This window comes from Cyprinodon tularosa, unplaced genomic scaffold (assembly GCF_016077235.1).
Source record: "Cyprinodon tularosa strain WSP-4 unplaced genomic scaffold, ASM1607723v1 ctg156, whole genome shotgun sequence".
Classification (NCBI taxonomy): domain Eukaryota; kingdom Metazoa; phylum Chordata; class Actinopteri; order Cyprinodontiformes; family Cyprinodontidae; genus Cyprinodon; species Cyprinodon tularosa.
In genome coordinates this window covers 880,191-900,584 of record NW_024038395.1, presented here as the reverse complement: position 1 = coordinate 900,584, position 20,394 = coordinate 880,191, and the positions used below count along the sequence as shown (strand labels likewise).

The 20,394-nt window shown below is 38.0% G+C and overlaps 1 protein-coding gene across 2 annotated transcripts in view; it reads left to right on the top strand.

The window, feature by feature from the left end:
• LOC119780150 (zinc transporter ZIP11-like) overlaps positions 1 to 20,394 on the top strand; it is a 241,477-nt gene that overhangs the window by 142,676 nt on the left and 78,407 nt on the right. Inside the window, exon 5 of one of the 2 annotated variants that reach the window (XM_038280061.1) lies at positions 3,681 to 3,801. In XM_038280061.1, coding sequence (XP_038135989.1) covers positions 3,681 to 3,801 — 121 coding nt within the window. Of the gene's footprint in view, positions 1 to 3,680; positions 3,823 to 20,394 lie in introns of both variants that reach the window. The other variant, XM_038280060.1, reaches the window with a different exon arrangement.

Sequence of the window (20,394 nt, the reverse complement as noted above, 5' to 3'; positions counted from 1 at the left end):
TTGGCTCTTAGTCTTTTGAGAAACAAAACTATGTTGCATTCAGTGCAGCATTACCATGGTTAGATGGTTAGAAAAACAGAATCTGTATCTTTTGGTTGGTAATAAATTGGCCAAAGTAATTGACTTTGTATGTGTAACGTTTTCATTCATTTTTCATGCATGCATTTATCTCTCCACACCAGGGTGAAAACAAACATTTAGTTTTATAAGTGCAGAGTGATGCAAAGCCACAGAGGAATGTCAGAAGCAGACACCAGATGATAACAGCTCCTTTTAGAAATGGAGTTTACGTTTTTTGATGGAAAAGAGTAGATATATCAAGTTGAATACCAGAGAGAAAATGTGATTCCTGGTTGGAGTCTTTACCAAACATTTTATACTATTGTGAATTACTTGAATCTGATTAACTGTAAAATATTTCCAATGTCCAACTTTTTATTAGTTTCCAGAAAGACTAAAGTCAGATTTTTTAACTTGCTCTAAGATCAATCACTCACTTCAAACAGTAAAACTCAGACTTATGTCTTAGATCAGGATTGTCTTTTTTTTTTTGTTTTTTTAGATCTGCTTGTGTAAAGAACTATTTTCAGTTTTATTAAAATTTTAAGCCTAAGAAGAAAAATAAATAAGAAAGGCTGTGCTGATCTAAACTTGTCTTAATCAGGCAGAGAATAGTGCTGAGTCATAAATTATCCCTTGCCAGTCTTTGCAATCACAGGCATTTAGTTTTTTGTTGGAAATAGGGATTCAGCCGTTTTCTGTCATCTCTCTGATGCTTCTGTATTATAATTTTATCTAACCATCAATCTGCTGAGCGACAAGCAGGTGGATTCTAGATACAGGTCAGAAAAAACCACTGAAACTTTGCCAAGTGCTGTTAAACTGTTCAACACATTCCAAACAGTTTTTCCAAACATAGTTTTATTTTCAAGGCTTACATTCATTTTTATGTCAACATTTCTAGCCCCCTAATAATTGACATTTTTATTGAGCCACAGCACAAACCACTGCTGTCCAATCATGTGTTTTGATTCTGTAATGTTCACAGTTTGTAATCAGGCAGTTAACTGTAAAGTGAAGGTGGCCCGAAGAGTTTGAGTCATTAAACCACCTTTTCTTGAGGAAGCATCCTGCAAAAACGAAATAATTTCTTTTTAATTTGAGAAAAATAATTGTTGATGCTAATGCAGGATGTATACAAAGTTATCACAGCATTTCCAAGAGTCTAGAAGTGCAGAGAGATGTCTGAAGACCCCAGAACAACTTCTAAAACATCAGTTAATGATTTACTCAAGTCAGCGATTGTTGTTTAAATTTAAGCAGTGCAAACTATTGTTTGACTACACAGATAGTTGTTCAAAAACAATTAATCACAGGTGTAATAAGCAAAGGAGGCTAAAGATGATTGCACACTGCAGTTTTCTGATTGGATAGTAAATGTTCTTGAAAACTTCCCTGCATGTGATGGACTGTGTTAGTTCAAATGACTTTCTGATAAAATCCCCAAAGTCATATCGAGAAGCCCTGCAGATAACAAGTGATATTTGCACAACTTTCAAAAAGATGTTTTAACCCATCTTGTTTTTTACAGCTGTACAGCCAGATCTGATTGCTGCTTCATCTCTGTGTTTTTCTAACTGAAGCTGAATGCTTTGAACCAAAGATTAGCTGGATGGGTTTATTGAGATCAGCTAAACTTTCTCAAACAGACAGTGTGAAGTTTAAAACATTCAGCAGCAGCACTCGCTTTGGTTTAGCTTACAGACACCTTAATGATGGTTCACTGAAATTCTCCTGTTATACAGATTACTGTTGTTGGAAAGAATATATATGAGAGAAACAGGCAGATACTGGTGCTCTGCTTAAAACCAGCTTAAAGCTAATGTGAGAGGTGAAGCTGAACAAGAATAGTGGTTTTAGTAAACAGACATGCAAGGTATGATGGTCTGAGAACTGAGGACCAAATAGTTTCCTACAGAGTAAGAGGCAGACAGAGACTGTGGCTGTGGGTGGGTGTACTGCAGGAGGGGAGCCGATACGGCCAAGGTGCAACTGCTTGATTGAAGTGCAGTCTGGAGAGATGTAAGTGGTGCCAACCCTGTGCACAATAACTCATTCATTAAAAATTTATTTGCATGTTCAAGCACCCAAGACCAGACCTAAAACAACTTAAGAAAAATGTGTTGTTAGGGAGGTGAGAGCACAGCCAGAACATCCAGATGAGTTTAATGATAAACACTCCTATGTTTCTTCTTCTGGAGAATCCAAAATAACTTTATCTTAACTAATCGGGTTCCATCGATATTAACTGTTGTAGGCTGGTCAATAAGGTAAGCAGCTGCCAGCCACCATCACTGCAACCAAAGAGATCTAAAAATTAGTAGAAATGTTTTAAAATTAGTTAATTCCAGCAGGTAAATGCAATGATCTGCCAATTTAATTAGGGGTTTTGCTCTTAAAAATAAGATGATTCACTTGAAATACATTTTAAATTAAATAAATTAAAATAAAATGAATGTTTTATATTTTTTTTTTTTTCATTTTAAACATGAATCTTTTTATTCAGTTGACAACTTGTTTTATTTCCCTGCTTAAATCAAAGGGGAAACATAATTATTTCAAGAGAAATTGACTTTGATTTGATTTTTAAATAAATTATGTTTAGGGCTGCTCAGTGGAGCAGTTGGTAGCTCTCCTGCATTGCAGCAAGAAGCAGGGTTCAATTCCCGGCCCGCCTCTTTCTGCATGGAGTTTGCATGTTCTCCCTGAGCATGCATGGGTTCTCACCTAGTACTCCAGCTTCCTCCCATAGTCCAACAAAAACAATACTTAGGTTAACTGGATTCTCAAAAAAATTTTTTTACTTTTGTTTTTTGCTTAAATGCTCTGAATTCCCATTATAAATAACTTGTTATTATGATACTTGTGTCTGGTAGATCTTAAATAGAAGGTAGCATTACTTAAAGTTCATATAACTTAGCAATTATGGGTTTCTCTCGGTGACTATAAGTCATTCTCAAATATGCCCTGTAAAATTTTTTGTTGATAAATTTCTTTAGGACAACAAAATTTCAGGAAGAAGGCCAATAAAGTAAAAACGTTTTTTAGTTTGTGAAATCACGTGTTCTGCAGGTGTTTGAGGAATGCACTGCAACCATACATCCATGCCCTCACAAAAGCTCATTTCCTATGAACTATGGCAACAGCTTGCTTATGGGAAAAGTAAAATAAGATAATTTCAATTTCTTACATAGAATACAGATGTGTAGAATACAGATGTGTAATGCCACAGATGGTACGGATCATGAACATACATTATGACCTATTTGTAACATAATTGTCTCATAAATTCACTGCCTTGAAATGAAGCAAACTCCCTAAATGAAAGCTACCAAATGTTTGACATCAAAGTTGAATTCTAGTCTATTTTACAACATAAAATATTCACCACCCATCTTAGTGGGTCATCAGTGATACTGTATACTGACAGTTTTTACATTGAAGATGTTTTATTTAACATTAGCATTATGCTGCTTCTTTCAGTTTTCACAGAGGGGTTAAAGTGTTCAGTGTTTGTTTTTTCTATTGGACGCAGAAAAAAAACTTATTTTTCAAAATGTTGAATGTAAATTCTGTTTGACCTGATCTGTGTGTTTTCGGTCTTCCTTCGCCATCACCAGGGCGTTGGCGCCGACCCCCACACCGCCTTGGCCCTGCCCAGTGATTCCAAGCTGGCCAAGGAAAAAGCAGAGGATCCGTGGTTCCAGCTGCCAGACTCAGAGGAGATGAGCATCAGGATAGGTAGAGCTGGACCTTTCTCAGGCAAGCTCCCGCCCCTTCATATACCAACATCAGCTGTTTTATGCTCTGCTTCAGATGTCCAAATGTGTTACATGAAAAATTAAGTGTTCACGCCTGCAGCTATTGGGGTCACACTTTTTTTACAGCTGTGATGGAAAATAAACAATTCTGCTTTGATGGGAACCAAAACAGAAAAAGGCTAAAAAAGTGTGACTGCACTAGCTGAGAGCCCTTAGCTGACCTTCTATGATGGCTACTCACCAGATCTTTCTATGGTGCCTTTCTCGTTTCTCTGTTTTCACTTTCCTCTCCTGGAAACTGGACTGGTTGCTGTCACAGGACACCTACAGCTCCTATTGATACAGTTTATAAATTGCCCTTTAGCATAGCATTAGAGTTGAGCCTAAAAAGGAAATTAAAGTAGAAACACTTTTTTTGGTAGCAAATACACAACATTTAAGTTCAGACTCTGAGAACGAATACGAGTCTGATGTTATGGATCAGAGATCTAAATTGCAAAGGAAAGGGTGCGATCAATGCAGGCAGAGCTCTGCTGAAAGTTTGAAGGTTGTGGACCGGTGTTTTAATAACCTTTATTGTAAAGTACCTGCATATAGGAATAAAACAGTATTCTTTGAGTTAGTTATAACCAGTATGTCTCCTTTAAATGTGTTTCACTCTGGAAGATCTCCTGGGAAATCACCTTCTGTTGATAACAATAATCACCTGATAAATCATTTCATGCATGCGACTCATCTCACTGTCACTAAAAACGCTGATGGCTTTATCAGTTCAAATTCCTTTCCCTGTCTGAGACAAACAAGGGCTCTGGTTTCCTGGTCTTTTCAACTAAAGGGGAAAATGTGCAGAAAGATTAAAGAAATGATGAGATTGATTTAATCATTAAATAGGAAACTACACCAATTTTTGACTGAAGACTTTAAATCATCAAAAGGAATAAAACCAAAGAAATCCTTAATAAAAATAATAATGATGATTATTATAATAATAAATACAAAGGCTTTCTGATGATATATTGGAAAGTGCTCCTCTTAAATATGCAAAGAGGACATTGAGTAGTAATAAGAGTAATAAAAAAAAACAAGCCTCACAAGGAAACCCACTGGTAACTAGGGATGTGGGAAAAAATTGATTTGGTGATATAACGTGATTTTCAGCTACCAGATATAATATCGATCATTCAGTTCCTAATATCGATTTTAAAAAGACAACATTTATTTACCTAAAGCAATGATGGAAAATGGGTGTACTCTGCAGACAGTGCTGTGGAGTCCTTTTGCTGTGCGGCTGGCGCCATATCTGCAGTTGTAGACGTGGACTGACCCTAACCCAAAACAACATGGATACCAAAATAAGTAAATTATCAGTATCTTCTGATAAATATATACAGCACTTGCTTTTTTATGTATACATTTGATTTTGATAGCTGGGAAAAATATTGCAATATATAGTGATAATGCAATATCTTGATATTACTGTTTTGTGACTCAAATGTCATGACATGTATTGTATTGCAGCAACTTGCCAATACTCACCCCTACTGGTAACATGCCAAATGGTATGTTATGGTGTTAAAATGGTATGTGAGGTGTTACCTTGAACAGATCGTCAGCATGCTCAGTCATTTAGTTTCTGTGCTCCTGACTAAAGGTGCGTTCACACTGAATGCATTCTGGGTGTAAAAGCATCTGATTTTAAATACAAGGTCTATGGGGGAGGCCGTCAAACAGCGTAAAGAGGTCCTGTGGCATGTCCGACCATCGGAAGCGGCGCATCCCAGCATCCTGCCTTCTCAGCGTTTGATCCTGGAGTTCAGAAACCTGAACTTTGGCAGCTTGATATAGATTGTCAGCCAATCAGAAAAGCTAATCCAGGAGTCTTTTGGGAGGAAGAGACTACCGATATGCAGAGGATCTGCTGCTCCAAACAACTGCTGCATATTTTTCAAAATGTTCTTAGTGTGAGGGATTGTATTTGAGTCAATGAGTCGATGCAATCAACTGGTTTTCCTTAGATAGAAAACTTTGTATCAATTTGACTGTATGATCTGGTTGAACTGTAAAGTGCCTTGAGATGACGTGTTGTGAATGTGGCACTATATAAATAAACTGAATTGAATTGAATTGAAATTGAATTTTTAAAGGATCATACTCCTGATTACTAATGTAACTACAAAGAATTATTTTTGAAGTGGACTTTGTTGCTTACAAACGAGTTTAAAAATTTTTTCAACTAATCAAATTAGATAAATCCAAGCCGCACTCTAGAGTCCAAAATTCACAGTTGAAGCACTTTCAGTGTGAACGCACCATAAAGGTGAAAAACTTTTATTCTGTGAGTCTTTGGTCCCCTTAAAGATCTCCTTCATAACCTGAAGCACAGTAACAGTAATAGACCCAGGCCGTTTCTCAGTATGTGTACTTGTGCGTTCTCATGTGCTCATGTACTGAAACATCATCAGCCTCAGCCCTAGTACTGTTCCAAGTCACAAGAAGAGCAGACCAAGAACCGACAAAGTCCATGGATGTTGTTCTTGACTCTCCCTATTTACCCAGCATGCATCAGAGCAGACTTGTCCATTTCTGAGTTTGACAGCTGTCCCAGCATGCACAGCGGCAGCAGTAGCTTTCAATGGAGCGCTCACAGAGCTCAGAGTATTGAGTCAAACGTTCTCTTTTCTGTTGCTGTTGTTCAATAAAAGTACGTTTTAAGATAATTTGAGGCAATAACATTACACTTTTAAGCATCACTATATGGCCCATTTACCAATTTAAAGTGTACCGGTAATTCAAAGAAAAATTTCAGAAGTTGAGAAGACTGCGGTAACCAACGGAGATGTGAGGGTAACGGCAGCCAGGGCTAACCCTAACCCTTCTGCAGCGTCCTTCTCTCGCCATAGCCGTGTGAAAATGTTAATTTGATTTGTGTTTATCTGACTGTGTTAATTATTAGTGCCCAACTAAATGAAAAAAGTCCCAATTTATTATTTTCTAGAGACTGTTAATAACAGGTGAAAAGCAGCTTCTAAAAGGCTGAGCATGTAGTAATGTCATGGGTACGCTTCTGTCCCAGTTGCCCCATTTATGCTGTGTGCTCCCGTTCTCCCCAAGTCAATACTTTCCTGCATGCTTCTCAAGAACATAATTGGCAAGGACTTGAGCCTGTACTCGTGTTCTTGTGAATTGAGAAACGGCCCTAAATATTTTCACCAAATTGTTTTTAAACCAATCTTTATTCATAATGGTGTTCTTAGATATAAATCTGAATTAGTTCACTGCGCTGGCTGAGATGCAGCCAAATTACTATTAAATATTGGATTCTTTGGTTTATGCATTCATAGTGCTCGCCTTTTTCTCTCTCTGGGGTATCAGAAAAATCAATATCTATTTAAAATAATTCTGCACCAGTCCTCTGCTGTTCTTTAAGTTTCAGTATTTTATTGAGCATTTGGACAGAAGTGACCCCTTTCCCCGCTTTTCTTGTGATGAGGCTGTTATGATGGAGATGTGGTCATACTTACCAGCTGCCAGAGATGAACAATCTCTGCATCAGTAGCAGCATAATTATTTAGTCATCTCCTCTCTTCAAAATATCCCCTCAGGCTCAGATGTTTTAGAGCTAAATCTGTCACACTGAAGTTCTGGAAGAACCAGATAGCTAAAAAATTTAGCTTCAGCATTACCTCAGTAAAATTTGACACTTTTTGCTAAGTGATGGCAGTTGCTTGCTTCCCTATAGGACTTTCTAAAAAAAAGAGGATATCAACTGAAATCACTGCAGTTCCTCTGTGAAACTATTTGTCTACTAATTCTATTTATAGTGAATTTATCTGGACTTTTCCCAGCTTTACATATGCTGTTAAGTCTTGTAAGGCAAGACAATCATACATTAGATGAGGGATTTTACTGATAAACACAGCTGTTGTTCTTTTTCCAGTGAATTTATGTGATTACTTTGTGCAAAAATCCAAAGAATGTATCCTGGGAACACAAAGACTGAAGCTGCAGTGTTTGCAAAACGGGATTTCATCCTTGAAAGAACTACTGGCCATGAGTCCACCTTATTCTCTCCCTCATTAAAATGTAAAAACGTTCATCTTTTTTTTTGTCAGCCTTCACGCATGACCTTAAAGAATATCTGACTGTTAACCAATGAATATTTAAAGGTGCAATGCATCTGTAGAAGAGTTAACTGCCCGCCATGTAATTGATAAGTCTTCTTTTAACCACAGTTGTGTTCATAGGCTCCATAAGTCTGTTCATAACACATGGTTTCGGTCATAGTTTTGTGTCGTGAGCGTGGGTATGACGAGCTGCGCTCTCTCGTTCACCTGCTACTCTGTCTAGTCTCCACCGCCATTGATGCATTAGTGAGAAAACACAGGCAACTGTTTTTTGAAGGTAGATCACAAAACACCAGCAATATTAGGGGAGGGGCCGCCTTGCGGTTAGGGCATAGATCCTGAAATCCTGAGGTTCTGAGTTTGAGACCCGCTCCCACATACTGCCACTTAGGGTCTCTGAGCAAGACCCTTAACCCCACACTGCTCCCTGGGCGCCCCAGTGGGGTGGGTCCAATGCAGAGGAAATTCTCTCCAATGTGAGATCAGTTAAATTAAATTAAACCATCACTGATTTCACACCCAAGTAAAATAACAAAACCTTTGTCTAATGAAAAAAAGACCACATTGGAGTTTGATGGTCAATTGAATAAGAGGAAAGTAATGAATGATGATAGCTTTCTTATCTTTCTTACGAGAGTCTGCTGCGGCAAGAGTAACTTGCACTTTGCAGCTTTAATTTAGTGTTTATTAGCTTTATCTCTTATGGGAACATTTTTCTTAACTTTCATCTCTAAGCATAGTTATAAGGTTAAATAATATCACATGAGAATACCTGACTCAGCACCTCTGCTTTAATCTGTCTCAAAAGAAGTTAATCAAGTTGGGTTTAAGATTTTGTACAGGCGGGTCCGCTATTTCCGCACTTATTCGGCTCATCCATGCTTTATGCAGTGGAAGGCAGTCCTGCTTCAACAGGGAGTGGCCTTCCCCAAACGGTTCTGACAAAGTTGAGAACTTAACAGTATATCTCGACTCTTTGATGGATTAAGATTTAAATCCCCTGCAACCAGGAAGCAAAGCTAAGTTGCTGAAGGAGATCCATAAAACCATACTCCCCTCTGCACCAAACATTGAATTTCATACAAATCCTGTGGGTGAGAGGGTTCTACTGGCGAATGCTGAGCTTAGACTCCTCCAATAGACTAGAGAAAGTTTTTATGTTAGCTCCTGAGAACAACAGACAATAAAAAAAAACAAAAAACGAAATATTTAGTCTGAATACGACCAGAATATAGCATAAATGATGTGAAAACATGAATCCTGCATTTTTTTCAAATGTTAAGGCTTTCATGATCACATTGTACCGATCCTCTGCGGTGAATTATCCTCCAGCAGGATAATTCACCGCATCAAAAAGTTGAAATCATCTCAACTTTTGTTGATGACCTCATTAACTTGCTCAACTCTAAAGGCCTGCATGGTCATGAGATCTCAATCCCAGCGATCTCTTCCAGCCCCTGTCAGACTTTGACGATTTAGCCGGTTTATGCCTGACCTCCCAGAATCTCCTAAAATCCTGGCATACGCTGAAATGTCTATGTATTTTTTCAATTTTGTGCGTATACATAGAGTATTCCTAATGAGTTCAGAACTTATGTCCAACGACATCTTAACTCATGCATAATGCACGCCAGCGTGATCCCCATGAAATGTCACAAGCCAGTGTACTGAGGGGGGCAGTAATGCGCCAAGAGGCATCCAGCTTGCATTAAAATGTATCTTTGATCACGGTATAAACCTAGCTGCTGTTTATTGTCTGCCAAAAAAAGAATACATAAATAGATAAAAAGGAAAAAAGAAAGGTTTGCAGTCGCAGCGTCATGTTTGCTAGGAAGTTTGTTGGCCGTAGTCGTGAACGCGGCAAGAATCCATCACACTCACCCTCTCGTTCACCCTATGATGGGGATGAAGTCTGGAGGAGAACTGATGGTTTCCTCCTGTGAACCCCTTTCATACCAAAACGCTGCCAATACACCATTATACAGTAGCTGTAAGTTAGAAACATGTTCAGCGGTCTGGAACATGTCAAATACGTTGATATACGTTGGAGATAAGTTCTTGATAAGTTACGCATAAGTTATGCACAAGATACTCGTAGGTTTTGCATAAGCTAGACGCCACGACTAAGAGTAACTTATACTTAACGTATGTCAACGATCAAATAACTTACCTGTAACTTATGCCCCACGTATGGCATACATCGGGGAAATTTGAGCATGCTCAAAATTCCTCGACATACTTGCCGTATGTAGACGTTTGCCAGCGTGTTTCCGTGTACTTCAGCGTGCTCATAACTTAGACAAAATGTACACATAACTTGCCCAATGCATGCCAGCTTTTTTTCAAGATTTTTCATACTTCAGGCTAAATCATCAAGGTGTGACCAGGACTTCGGGATACAGTAAAACTAAAGATCTGCAAGATGGAGACCGTCTTAAATATTGCATTTGTTGAATCAATGCCTCAAAGAAAGGCATACCTATTAAAGTGTATGTGAAATTCTTTAAGTTGAATAAGAATAAAAACAAAAAAAGATGGACTCAAAGGACCTCATCAACAAGTTCATAAAGATGTTCCAGACAATGAAAAGACAAGCATTGATTAATTGACCTTCAGCTCATTTAAGGGCCTTTTCTCTTCAGGCAACTCCAGACCTTTAAACTTCGGATGCTGTTTAAAGTTGTCCTTTTTTCAAATAGACTTAATAGGGTTGAAGTCGAACAAGATATTTTTCCTGATTGAACAGAGAGCACAAACCTAACACCTTATCTGACTGCATGTCTGTAAAACTCAGTCTGTCAATTGGCATGTCTCCTGCAGTACCCCATCAATGCTTAAAGTGAAAAGGGAGAAATATCACCTCTGGCAGAGATTGATTTTTGTAAAAGATTTTCTACTGCTAACCACAGTCATCCTCAGTGAGGTAAAAGGAGGAGTTGATTTCACTTGGAGATACTTTTCCAAAAATCATTTCTGAACGAAGCCTGAAGACTTTAATCAGAATGGAACACAAATATTACTGGTTTTTCTAATTATATCCGTTCATTTCCTCTTTGATTTACAGGTTTGACTAATAAGAGAAAGGTGTCTCATTTAATTAACCTACACAGACCTGGAGTGCTTACCAGCAACCTAAAAATGCCTAATTATTCCTAATGGCTGCAAATTAGAGTTATTTTTGTGACCAGAGTAGAACATCAGAGGCATTTTTATGATGCTTGTTCCCTTTTTAGTTCAGCTTTGAGGGAAAGTATGTTTAGAAGAGATTTGGGAATGATGATGCTCTTTTTAGTTTTTTTAAAAACCCAAGGGAGTTTCTAATGCTTCTGATGTACAGTTTAAGGAGTAGTTGCTGATGGCTAATTTCGCAGAACAATTTATTTGCTGTGATGTTATTTTAAATGATCCATCGCAGAAACGAAATAAAAAAATATTTTTTTTAGTGCTAAAGAACTTTAAAGTGACAGTTTTGACCTAGGAACATAAGTAGTTATCACCTCACAGCTTTGGGCTAAGTTATTCTACATTGTTGACTTGCTGGCTTGGTAGGATTTTGGTTGTACAGCTACACTGTTGTCATCCCTGTTTATTATCTAAGTCAGGGTTTTTCAACCCTGGTCCTCAAGGCACACTGCCCTGCATGTTATAGATGTTTTCCAGCTTTCACACACCTCATATCAGATTATCAGGCTTTGTTGAACTGCAATCATCTGAATCAGGTGTGCTGAAGCCCAGAAACATCCAAAACATGCAGGGCAGTGTGTCTTGAGGAGCAGGGTTGAAAAACACTGATCTAAGTAAACACTAAGGCATTTTCTCCTCCACCATCTCTGCTTCTTATTCCAAGCGGGAAATGGTTTTTAACAAATTATTGTTTCTTCTTAAAGCCACAATCATCTATTTTAGGTCACATTCAAGATGTCCCAATTGTTCCAACAACATCCCTCAGAGCAGTTAGAGTTATCTGGACTCATTATTACGTCCATCTTGGATTCACCCAAAAACTGTGAATCCCTTAATTGTCCCACAATGGAGGAATTCACTCTCTGTATGTAACCCATCCCCTTGGGGAGCAATGGTCTGCCATTGTGTGGGGAGCAATCAGGGGTTAACGGCCTTTCTCTGGAAACCAGAGTGCAGACCGTGGGGATTGAACAGGGTACTTGCAACCTTTCCAGAGTTAAAGCACACTGCTCTAACCCCGTAGACCAACACCCCCTCATTTAAAAACTACCGTTAGGTGAGTGTTTATGGAGATGACATGAGGTCAGGGGTGCAAAGAGTGAATAGTAAGTGTCAGAGAACACAACCTTGTGGTGCTCCTTTGTAATAACAATAGTATTCTGTGTTTTCAAACAGAAAAAAAAATGCAAAATATTTGTGCTGTAGTAATTTCTTATAGACATAAAATTATTCGGATTACACACTAACTAATTAGAATCTTTTGATTTAGTTTTTTAGTTATTTTTAAATTAAGAATGCTCCCTTTATAGACACATGCTTTTTTTCCCAAGTAATATTACTGTTTTATGATATTTATACGTTTTTATGGTTGTTTTTATTCTTGCACCTTAATACGTGAGAGTGGAATCCCTAAATTCACGGATTTCCTTACATTTGTCGAGATGCTGCAAACTTCAGATCAGTTTGAATTTCAGTGCTTCCCTGTCGTTTCAGACATTTTATAACTTTTCTATGCATAATGTTTTATTGTAAAAGTGCGTTTGACTGGGTTACATTTTATTGTTACATTTTATTTATTTTTTTATGGACTATAACAAAGCTTCTGTGCGAAAGGACGTTTTTAAACTGAAATTTGAGCAGACTGGGAAGGTGAAATATTGCTCTATCTAATTACATCAGCTTGTTGCTGAAGATGAATCTTTAATGACAGGCCCAGCTGCAGATTTCACTTCTTTGGCCCATTGTTGGTACTAATACCGTCTTGAGAACATTGCCTGTATAACAGCATTGATTTTGTTGGGAAAACAAACAAAACACAAAAAAGCAAAGTTCCTAAGCCTTCCTAACATGTTGTTGTCCAAAACAAACTCAGACTAGAAAAGTTTTCACCAAACAGTTTATATCTACCAAAATAAACCCCTTACTTGGCTTTGTTTGCTATAATAATGAATCCAGGAATACTGAACCATGTGTTGGTAAAGTTGAGCAGGTGTGCTTCAAGATGGCCGCCTGCAAACCTGATGCAGGTCATTCTGTCTGTCTGAAGAAACGAGCACAATACCAACAAACCAGTGTGATCAGCTAATACTCTTAGTCGTTTTGCTCCATTTATATGGGACCAGGTCATGGGGGTAGCAGTCTGAGCAGCGATCACCAGACTTCCCTGTCCCACAGACAGCATCTTCCATGAGTTCCAGGGCCACCAGAGAGACATATAGTCCCTGCTGAGTGCCCTGGGCCATCCTCCAGTAGGTTCTTTAGCTTGACAGTGTCCTTTACTGCCTTTGCTGAACATGTTTGGGGTTTAGCACCATGATAGACACCATAAAACCTACAACATCAGGCTTTATCCCAGAGTGTCTCCTGGAATCAGAGAAAAGTTAACCTGAATGTGGGAGTTCCCAAACTTTGGGTCTGCCAGGCATTCCCAGTAGACCCCGACTACTCAGGGTCTACTGGGGGCCTGGAAAGTCCGTCCAGCTTACTTTTCTTCCAGTGAATTGAACTCACCACCAGGTGGGGATCGGTGGAGACCTCTGCCCCTCTCTTCAAGCGAGCGTCAAAGACATTCTGCTGAAGACAGGAAAAAATGACAAAGTCCATCATTGACCTGTTGATCAGGGTGTCCTGGTGCTATTTGCACAGATGAACACCATTATGCAGCACCTGAATTCTTCTGTTTTTGTATGGAAATTAGTGCTCTCACTCTATATACAGTAGGAGAAACTTTTGACTCCTGTTTTAACCAAATGGCCTCCCAGCACATGGCTCTGATCGGTCAGTTAGAAGAAAATATCTTATTACTGAGATTTGGACCCTCATGCTGCACTGTTACGGTACTCATTAAAGTGTGTTACCACTTTTCCTCATGTGGAGAAATTTAATAAACCAAATGGTGTGAATTAACTCAACCAAAAATATTTTAAAACCAGCAGAAGTAATAGTCCCTGCCTCATAAACCATGTAAAATTGGATAATGTGGCAGGAAGTCAGCTGGATGGATACGCATATTCATGATGGAGGAAATGACTACATGGTCTATTAATAACACATCTTAATTTGATTAGAAGCCCTCTGAAATAAGCTCATAGCCCAATTTCATTAGATTCAAAATAAAGCAACCAAAGGCTCACATTGTTCTTTAGGTCATGTAGAGATTAAGCTTTTTATTCTCTAACAAAAAGACTGATTTTCATCGATTACTGGACTCCACTAATTGATGCTGGGGTAAAACACCTTCAGACCGCCTTAACTCCAACAAACTTGTCACCACGTTGATTCTGCTTTGTTTGAAAAAGTTAAACATATACCAAGAGTCTGCATACAATGTCTTTTCTACTTCAAACAGAGTGCTGATCTTGAGCAGAACCTGACAGGACTGCTAAGCTTATAAAACCCAAGATCGGACGATCAGCGTCTCATCATGTGTCACCCAACCACCAGTTAAACCTCAGTCAGCCGCAACCTTAGATGTCAAATCCACTCATCCTAACATGTTTCTGCAACAAAGTCTGATTTAAGCATGAGAATGGTTAATGCATTTGGGTCATGGATCCTCAGTGTCAAACCTTTTGAATTTCCTTGTCTTCAATAAAGCACCATCAGAGGAAGGCCTGATTGTAGCCTCAGGCCTCCTGCTGTTGCTGTAGGTTTAAAGCAGAGGGGTGAGATTACACCTTCACACCCCTGCTGGGCAAGAGCACGGATATGACAAGAAAAAAAAATGAACACCTTGCTGAATTGATCTGACTGACAAGTAAAGCAATAGGTCTCAACAGCATAGATAGGCCTGGACTGGATATTTATTAGTTGGTGTTTAGAATTCTAAGTGTTCCCCAATCTAGAATTAAAACCATCTACCAACTTAGACATGAACCTCGAATCCTAACACAAACCTTCTTTATCTTTTAGAGTCCTTTTTCTTTTGCTCTTTAAATAATTCAGGGTGATTGGTGGGTAATATATCTTCTTACTCCAAACACTTGTCAGTTCTGTGGCTGTTTACTTTCCTTTGGTTTTTCTTTGTTTCTGTTGAAATTTCTGCATCAATTTTCAAAACTTCTCTTGGTTTCAAAGACTCTTTTTATGAACAAACACTAATTTTTTTCAGCCATCACAGAAGATAATCTAAAAGCTGGAGAAAGTTGTTTAGATGTGTGGTATATGAATGTGGACGGTATCTGTTTGCCTCTCACATATTTTCTGCTTCTCTAAGCTCATTATTAATTACTGAATAGCTTTTATTTCTGTGTCAGTTATGTTTAAACAAGTCAGAAACCTACAAAAGCCTTTAGATTTTAAAGGGGCAAAGAGAAGTGTAATGCAAACTTAAAAGAGTTGAGATAATGTGGGGCGTTGGAGGCAGGATGGGTAAAAATATAAACGAGCATCAGAGACTATTCACTCTTTGATGAAAGAAAACATTATTGGAGGGTTTAAAAACAGCCAAATGAATCTGAAAAGCAAGAAAAATGTAACAGAAGCTAATTTGATTTCTTCAGAGGATCCTATAAATAACAGCAATTTTTCTCACTGTGAGAAACTGGATCCAATTTGAATGAAAATGAAGAAATCTAGGAAATAAGAATTGGATATTTTTCTCCACTGCAGTTTCACCAATATTTATGCAACATTTCCAAATTTGGTTCGTACAAACTGTCTTGAGACAGAGGTCACATTTCCTAAAGTTTTACCAAAATATTTTTTACATTTTGACATCAAAGGTCATGACAGATCTCTTAAAAATTCTGCATAATTTTAAAATAGAAAGAATTTATAATGCATACAAAAAACTATTTGCAAATATGTAACATTCACATTTATCCCCATTTAAAAAGTAAGTGATAAACTTCTGCCATGCAGGATGTGTTTAAACTATCCCTCCTTTTTCCCACAACTGAATCTGCAGATTCTTCCTGTTTATTTACTGGTAAAAAGAGTAACCTAGGAACAGCATGAGAAGCAGCGTTACTGAGGCTTTTTTTTTTCTTGTTTTCTATGACTTTATAAAGTGGTGCTGTACAGTGACATTTTAGATCAGGGTTCACCAACATGGTGCCCACAGGCACCAGGTAGCCCCCAAGGACCACATGTGGTGCCCTCACGCCTGTTCTAAAACTAGCACAACCTTCCAGTGAGCTGCCTCTAAAAGGTTATTTTAGTCTGTTGCTCTACTTTTGTAATCACACAGACACTTCTGCAGATTTAAAAATGAGAATATTTAAATTAAATGAAGCATTGCAAATATGTTTATTGGTAAGCGCTGACCCTTGTAGTTCAAAGGTCAGTATTGGTAGCCCCTTCACGTGACACGGTACTGATGAAGTAGCTCTCAGTTTAAAAAAGGTTTGGGACCCCTGCTTTAGATGATGTGTCCTTAAAAACAGCCAAAGCAATGATAGCTATTATGAGAGTAGATCCATAGAAGTTGTACCAATCCAAACTGCAGGTAAGTAAAAAGTGTTGTTTTTTCCATTAAGGTGAGGAGTTTGTTATTTTTATCTGTTTTATATCCTTAAATGATCATCAGTTATAGTCTCAAGATTGAATTGAATATAAATTTAAAATAATATGAACCTTTTTTAAGAATCCAACAGAAATGTGAGCATGAAAGTGTCAACATCTCTGTTCTACTCTCCGTATTCTATATGGGTGTAGCTTTACATTTTTAAAGATAAGCCAGCTTTTTAAAAACATTTGTCCTTACCACTGATAAAATTATAAGAACAAATGGATCCCATATTAGGTTACTTGTGTTTCCTCTTGATATTAGACAGGTATTAGACAGGTACGCTTGTCGTTTGAAGTTTGAACTTCAAACGACAAGCGTACCAAGCATAGGCAAACTTTGCAGAAGTTTTACTTCTTCTGATGTTCAGATTGTATTTAAAAAGCCTTTTTACATTTTTTATCACATTTGTATTCACACCCTTGAACAATATACAACTATCTTTTTCTCTTCATTGTGCTATCACAACAGCTGCACAGAGGGAGAGTACTATCATGAATGAACTATCTATTAGTAAACTCCATCTGTGGCGCTTAATCTCAGTATAAATCCAGTGATTGTGTGAAGGTCTCAGAGGTTTATTAGAGAATGTTAGAGAATGAACACTAAGACCAGGAGCAAGGAAGAATGCAGACATGTGAGGGACAAAGTTCTGGAGAAATGTAAAGCAGAGTTAGGTTATAGAGCAAAGCAAAGCACTGCTCCATCTATTGTCTATAAGTGGAGCAGAACATGTTCATTGGTGAAGTAGGTAATAAGAGGAGCTGCAAAATGGCGCATCTTAAGTGTGTGTGGGTTGATGGCTGTTGATTGGAGATTTTTTTTTTTATTACACTTTGAAAATTTGGTTAAACTAAAGTTATAAGAGGTGTAAATTACAGGTTGCATTAAGCCATGTAGGACAGGATAAAAGAAACAGCTGTATGGTATGAGGAGATGAAATCGTTTTGGCTCTATATGCCCTAATTATCTTGTATATTTATAATATTTCCACGCAATAATGTAGAATTATCCCTCATTTTCAGGAAATTAGTCCAAAAAGACCAGCAGAAAGAGAAAGAGAACCGGCAAAGTCTGAGACCTGTCATTTATGTATTTCATCACAGACTTGACCGTAGACTTTTATTTTAGGTTTTAGTTTTAGCTCCAGCTAAAAAATTTGCGTTTGGTGCGAAACCCTGATGTCCTACATTTTTAAACACCTCAAATCAGCTCTGTGTGTATTTGGCAACTGTAATTCAGTATGACCTTTCTGCTCCTGGACCGCCATCATGGTGAGTTCGTCATGAGAGCTGGAGAAAATCTAAGTTGGAGTGGTGGCCTAGTGTTTAGGGCATTGTGCTTGGATCCCAGATGTTCTCAGTTCTAGCCCCACTCCCACAGACTGCCACTCTAGGTCCCTGAGAAAAAACCCTTACCCCACACTGCTCCCCAGGCGCCGCACAATGGCAGCCCACTGCTCCCCAAGGGGATGGATTAAATGCAGAGTGTGAATTTTGTTGCTTTGTACTTGTGGCAGTTTAATGACAATAAAGGTTAATTCTTGTTGTGTTCTTCAGATTTCAATACATACATTTTAAATTCCAGTAATGTTCTTTCTTTTCCGTATGACTGTGAAATGGGTATTACATTTTATTCTAAGTGGTCTTAAAAATGTCTTAAATTTAACTTTTGGAAACTTGTAGGAAGCCTGTATCACTATATTGGTTTTAATATTTAGAGGTGACTGCCAGAGCAATGAAGAAATACAAAATAAAGTGAAGTCAGACAACTAAACAATTGGTCCAAACCCTGATAGGAAGGGAAGGATTTCATAGGCAGACGGCAGCCTAAAGAATCCATCTTTTTTGTTTGATCTGTTTATTTGGGGATTTTGGGTTATTACTTGACCTAGATAGAACTTTTATCCCCTCAAATGCCAAATGATGAATTTATTTGCAACAGAACCTGAGTCAAACTTTTGATAAGATTCAGAGATGATGTACTGAATGTAATTCTAAAAGAAAAAGTATGGCAACTCTGTCAATGCTTTCAAAATTGGAACAGTATTAGACCCTGTTCAGATCTGGCAGATCCAATTATGGGTGAACACTTTGATGACAGTGATCTCAACTAAACTACCTGAGGGATAGTTTCTTCAATTAGCAGAGCTCTGTAGAGCCTGACTGCTTGCTAACGTGCCATTTTAACCCAATGATTTAGCTTCCTTTCATGAGTTTATTTTTTTCTTTCATTCTGTTAAAAACATGGTTGAAAAGAAATGTGTCTCATTTTTTTAGTTTCAAAGAAAATTTATTTTTTATTAACTTAAGTTAATATTGTGACCATTTTGTTTTCTTTCATTAAATGAGGGGAACCAATCATTGAGTCCACAGCTTTACATCAAGTCTGGCATTTTGCTCCCTTACATGCAGGCTATGTTGTTATGATTTTCTACCATAACAGTTTTTTGAAACAGAAACATCTTTTCTAAGGTCCTTTATTTCACTCTGTTTTTCTTAGATGTTGGGACCATTTTTGATGTCATCTATTTTAAAATTGACCGATTGACCCACACTACAGAAAGTGCTGACTGTTGTGTCCATAAACTGTTTTGATGTGGACGTACTGGAAACAACAGTCTTCTACTGCAGGGTATCAAATACCCACAGAGATATCTGTTAATATCTTAGATTTGAGCTCAAACATTATTTTAGACATTTACTAATGAAAATGAAATGTCAAATTTTAGTTTATGTCTTAGTTCAACGGATGGATGTGTTACACCGGAGCCAGTTGCTCTATGATGATTTCTCACCCACAGTTTGGCCTCTGAGGAGAGAAGTAGGAAGGTTTTATGAGGGTTCTAAAGAAAACAATGTTTCCTGTAGAGTCGGACCAAAGGGAAAAAACACTCTGAACTCACAGTAATGCTCCACCACATGTGCCAATCTCTCTCCCCTGCTATACTCTTTCAATCAATCTTCCTCATCCTGCTTTGTTTCTTTGCAGCACTCTAGAGTTTTATTTTTGAGGGAGTGGGATTTTAAAAAGATGTAAGGAACTTAAATGTTTCATATTTTCCACTTCATTTCAATAGCTTTGTGTTGGCCTGATGATGATTTTAGGAATCAAAAATTGTGATTAGTTGACGATTTCTGTGAAATTGTGTTCCTGGTTTGTCAGCCCAGAGGGAGTTTGTTGTTTGGCAGCCACTAAATCGGCTGGTTGTCCAACATGAAAGACTGTGACTCCATGACTGTTCACTCACTAGGAGAGCAACTGATATAAATATTTCTTCTTTTTCCACCCTTGTTTCATACAGCTGCTTATATCCTTTAGCTTTATCTTGTGTATAATTGTAAGCAGATATATGCTTGATTTTAACAACTGACCAAAGGAGCTGATTGAGCTGGTAACATGGCATAGTTTTCCATTTTCTATACTTTCTTATTATAATATTGTACACTTCTCAAAAAAGATAAAGGAACACTTTGTAATCAGTATAGCATCAAGTTAATTAAACTTCTGGGATATTGATTTGGTCAGGTAAGTAGCAGAGGGGGTTGTTAATCAGTTCCAGCTGTTTTGGTGTTAATATTATTAACAACAGGTGCACTAGAGGGGCAACAACGAGACGACCATCAAAACAGGAATGGTTTTGGTCTTTTCTGACTCTTTTTCACCAATTTTGCATTTGGCTAGGGTCACTGTCACTACTGTTAGCATGAGGCGCTACCTGGACCCTACAGAGGTTGCACAGGCAGTCCAGCTCCTC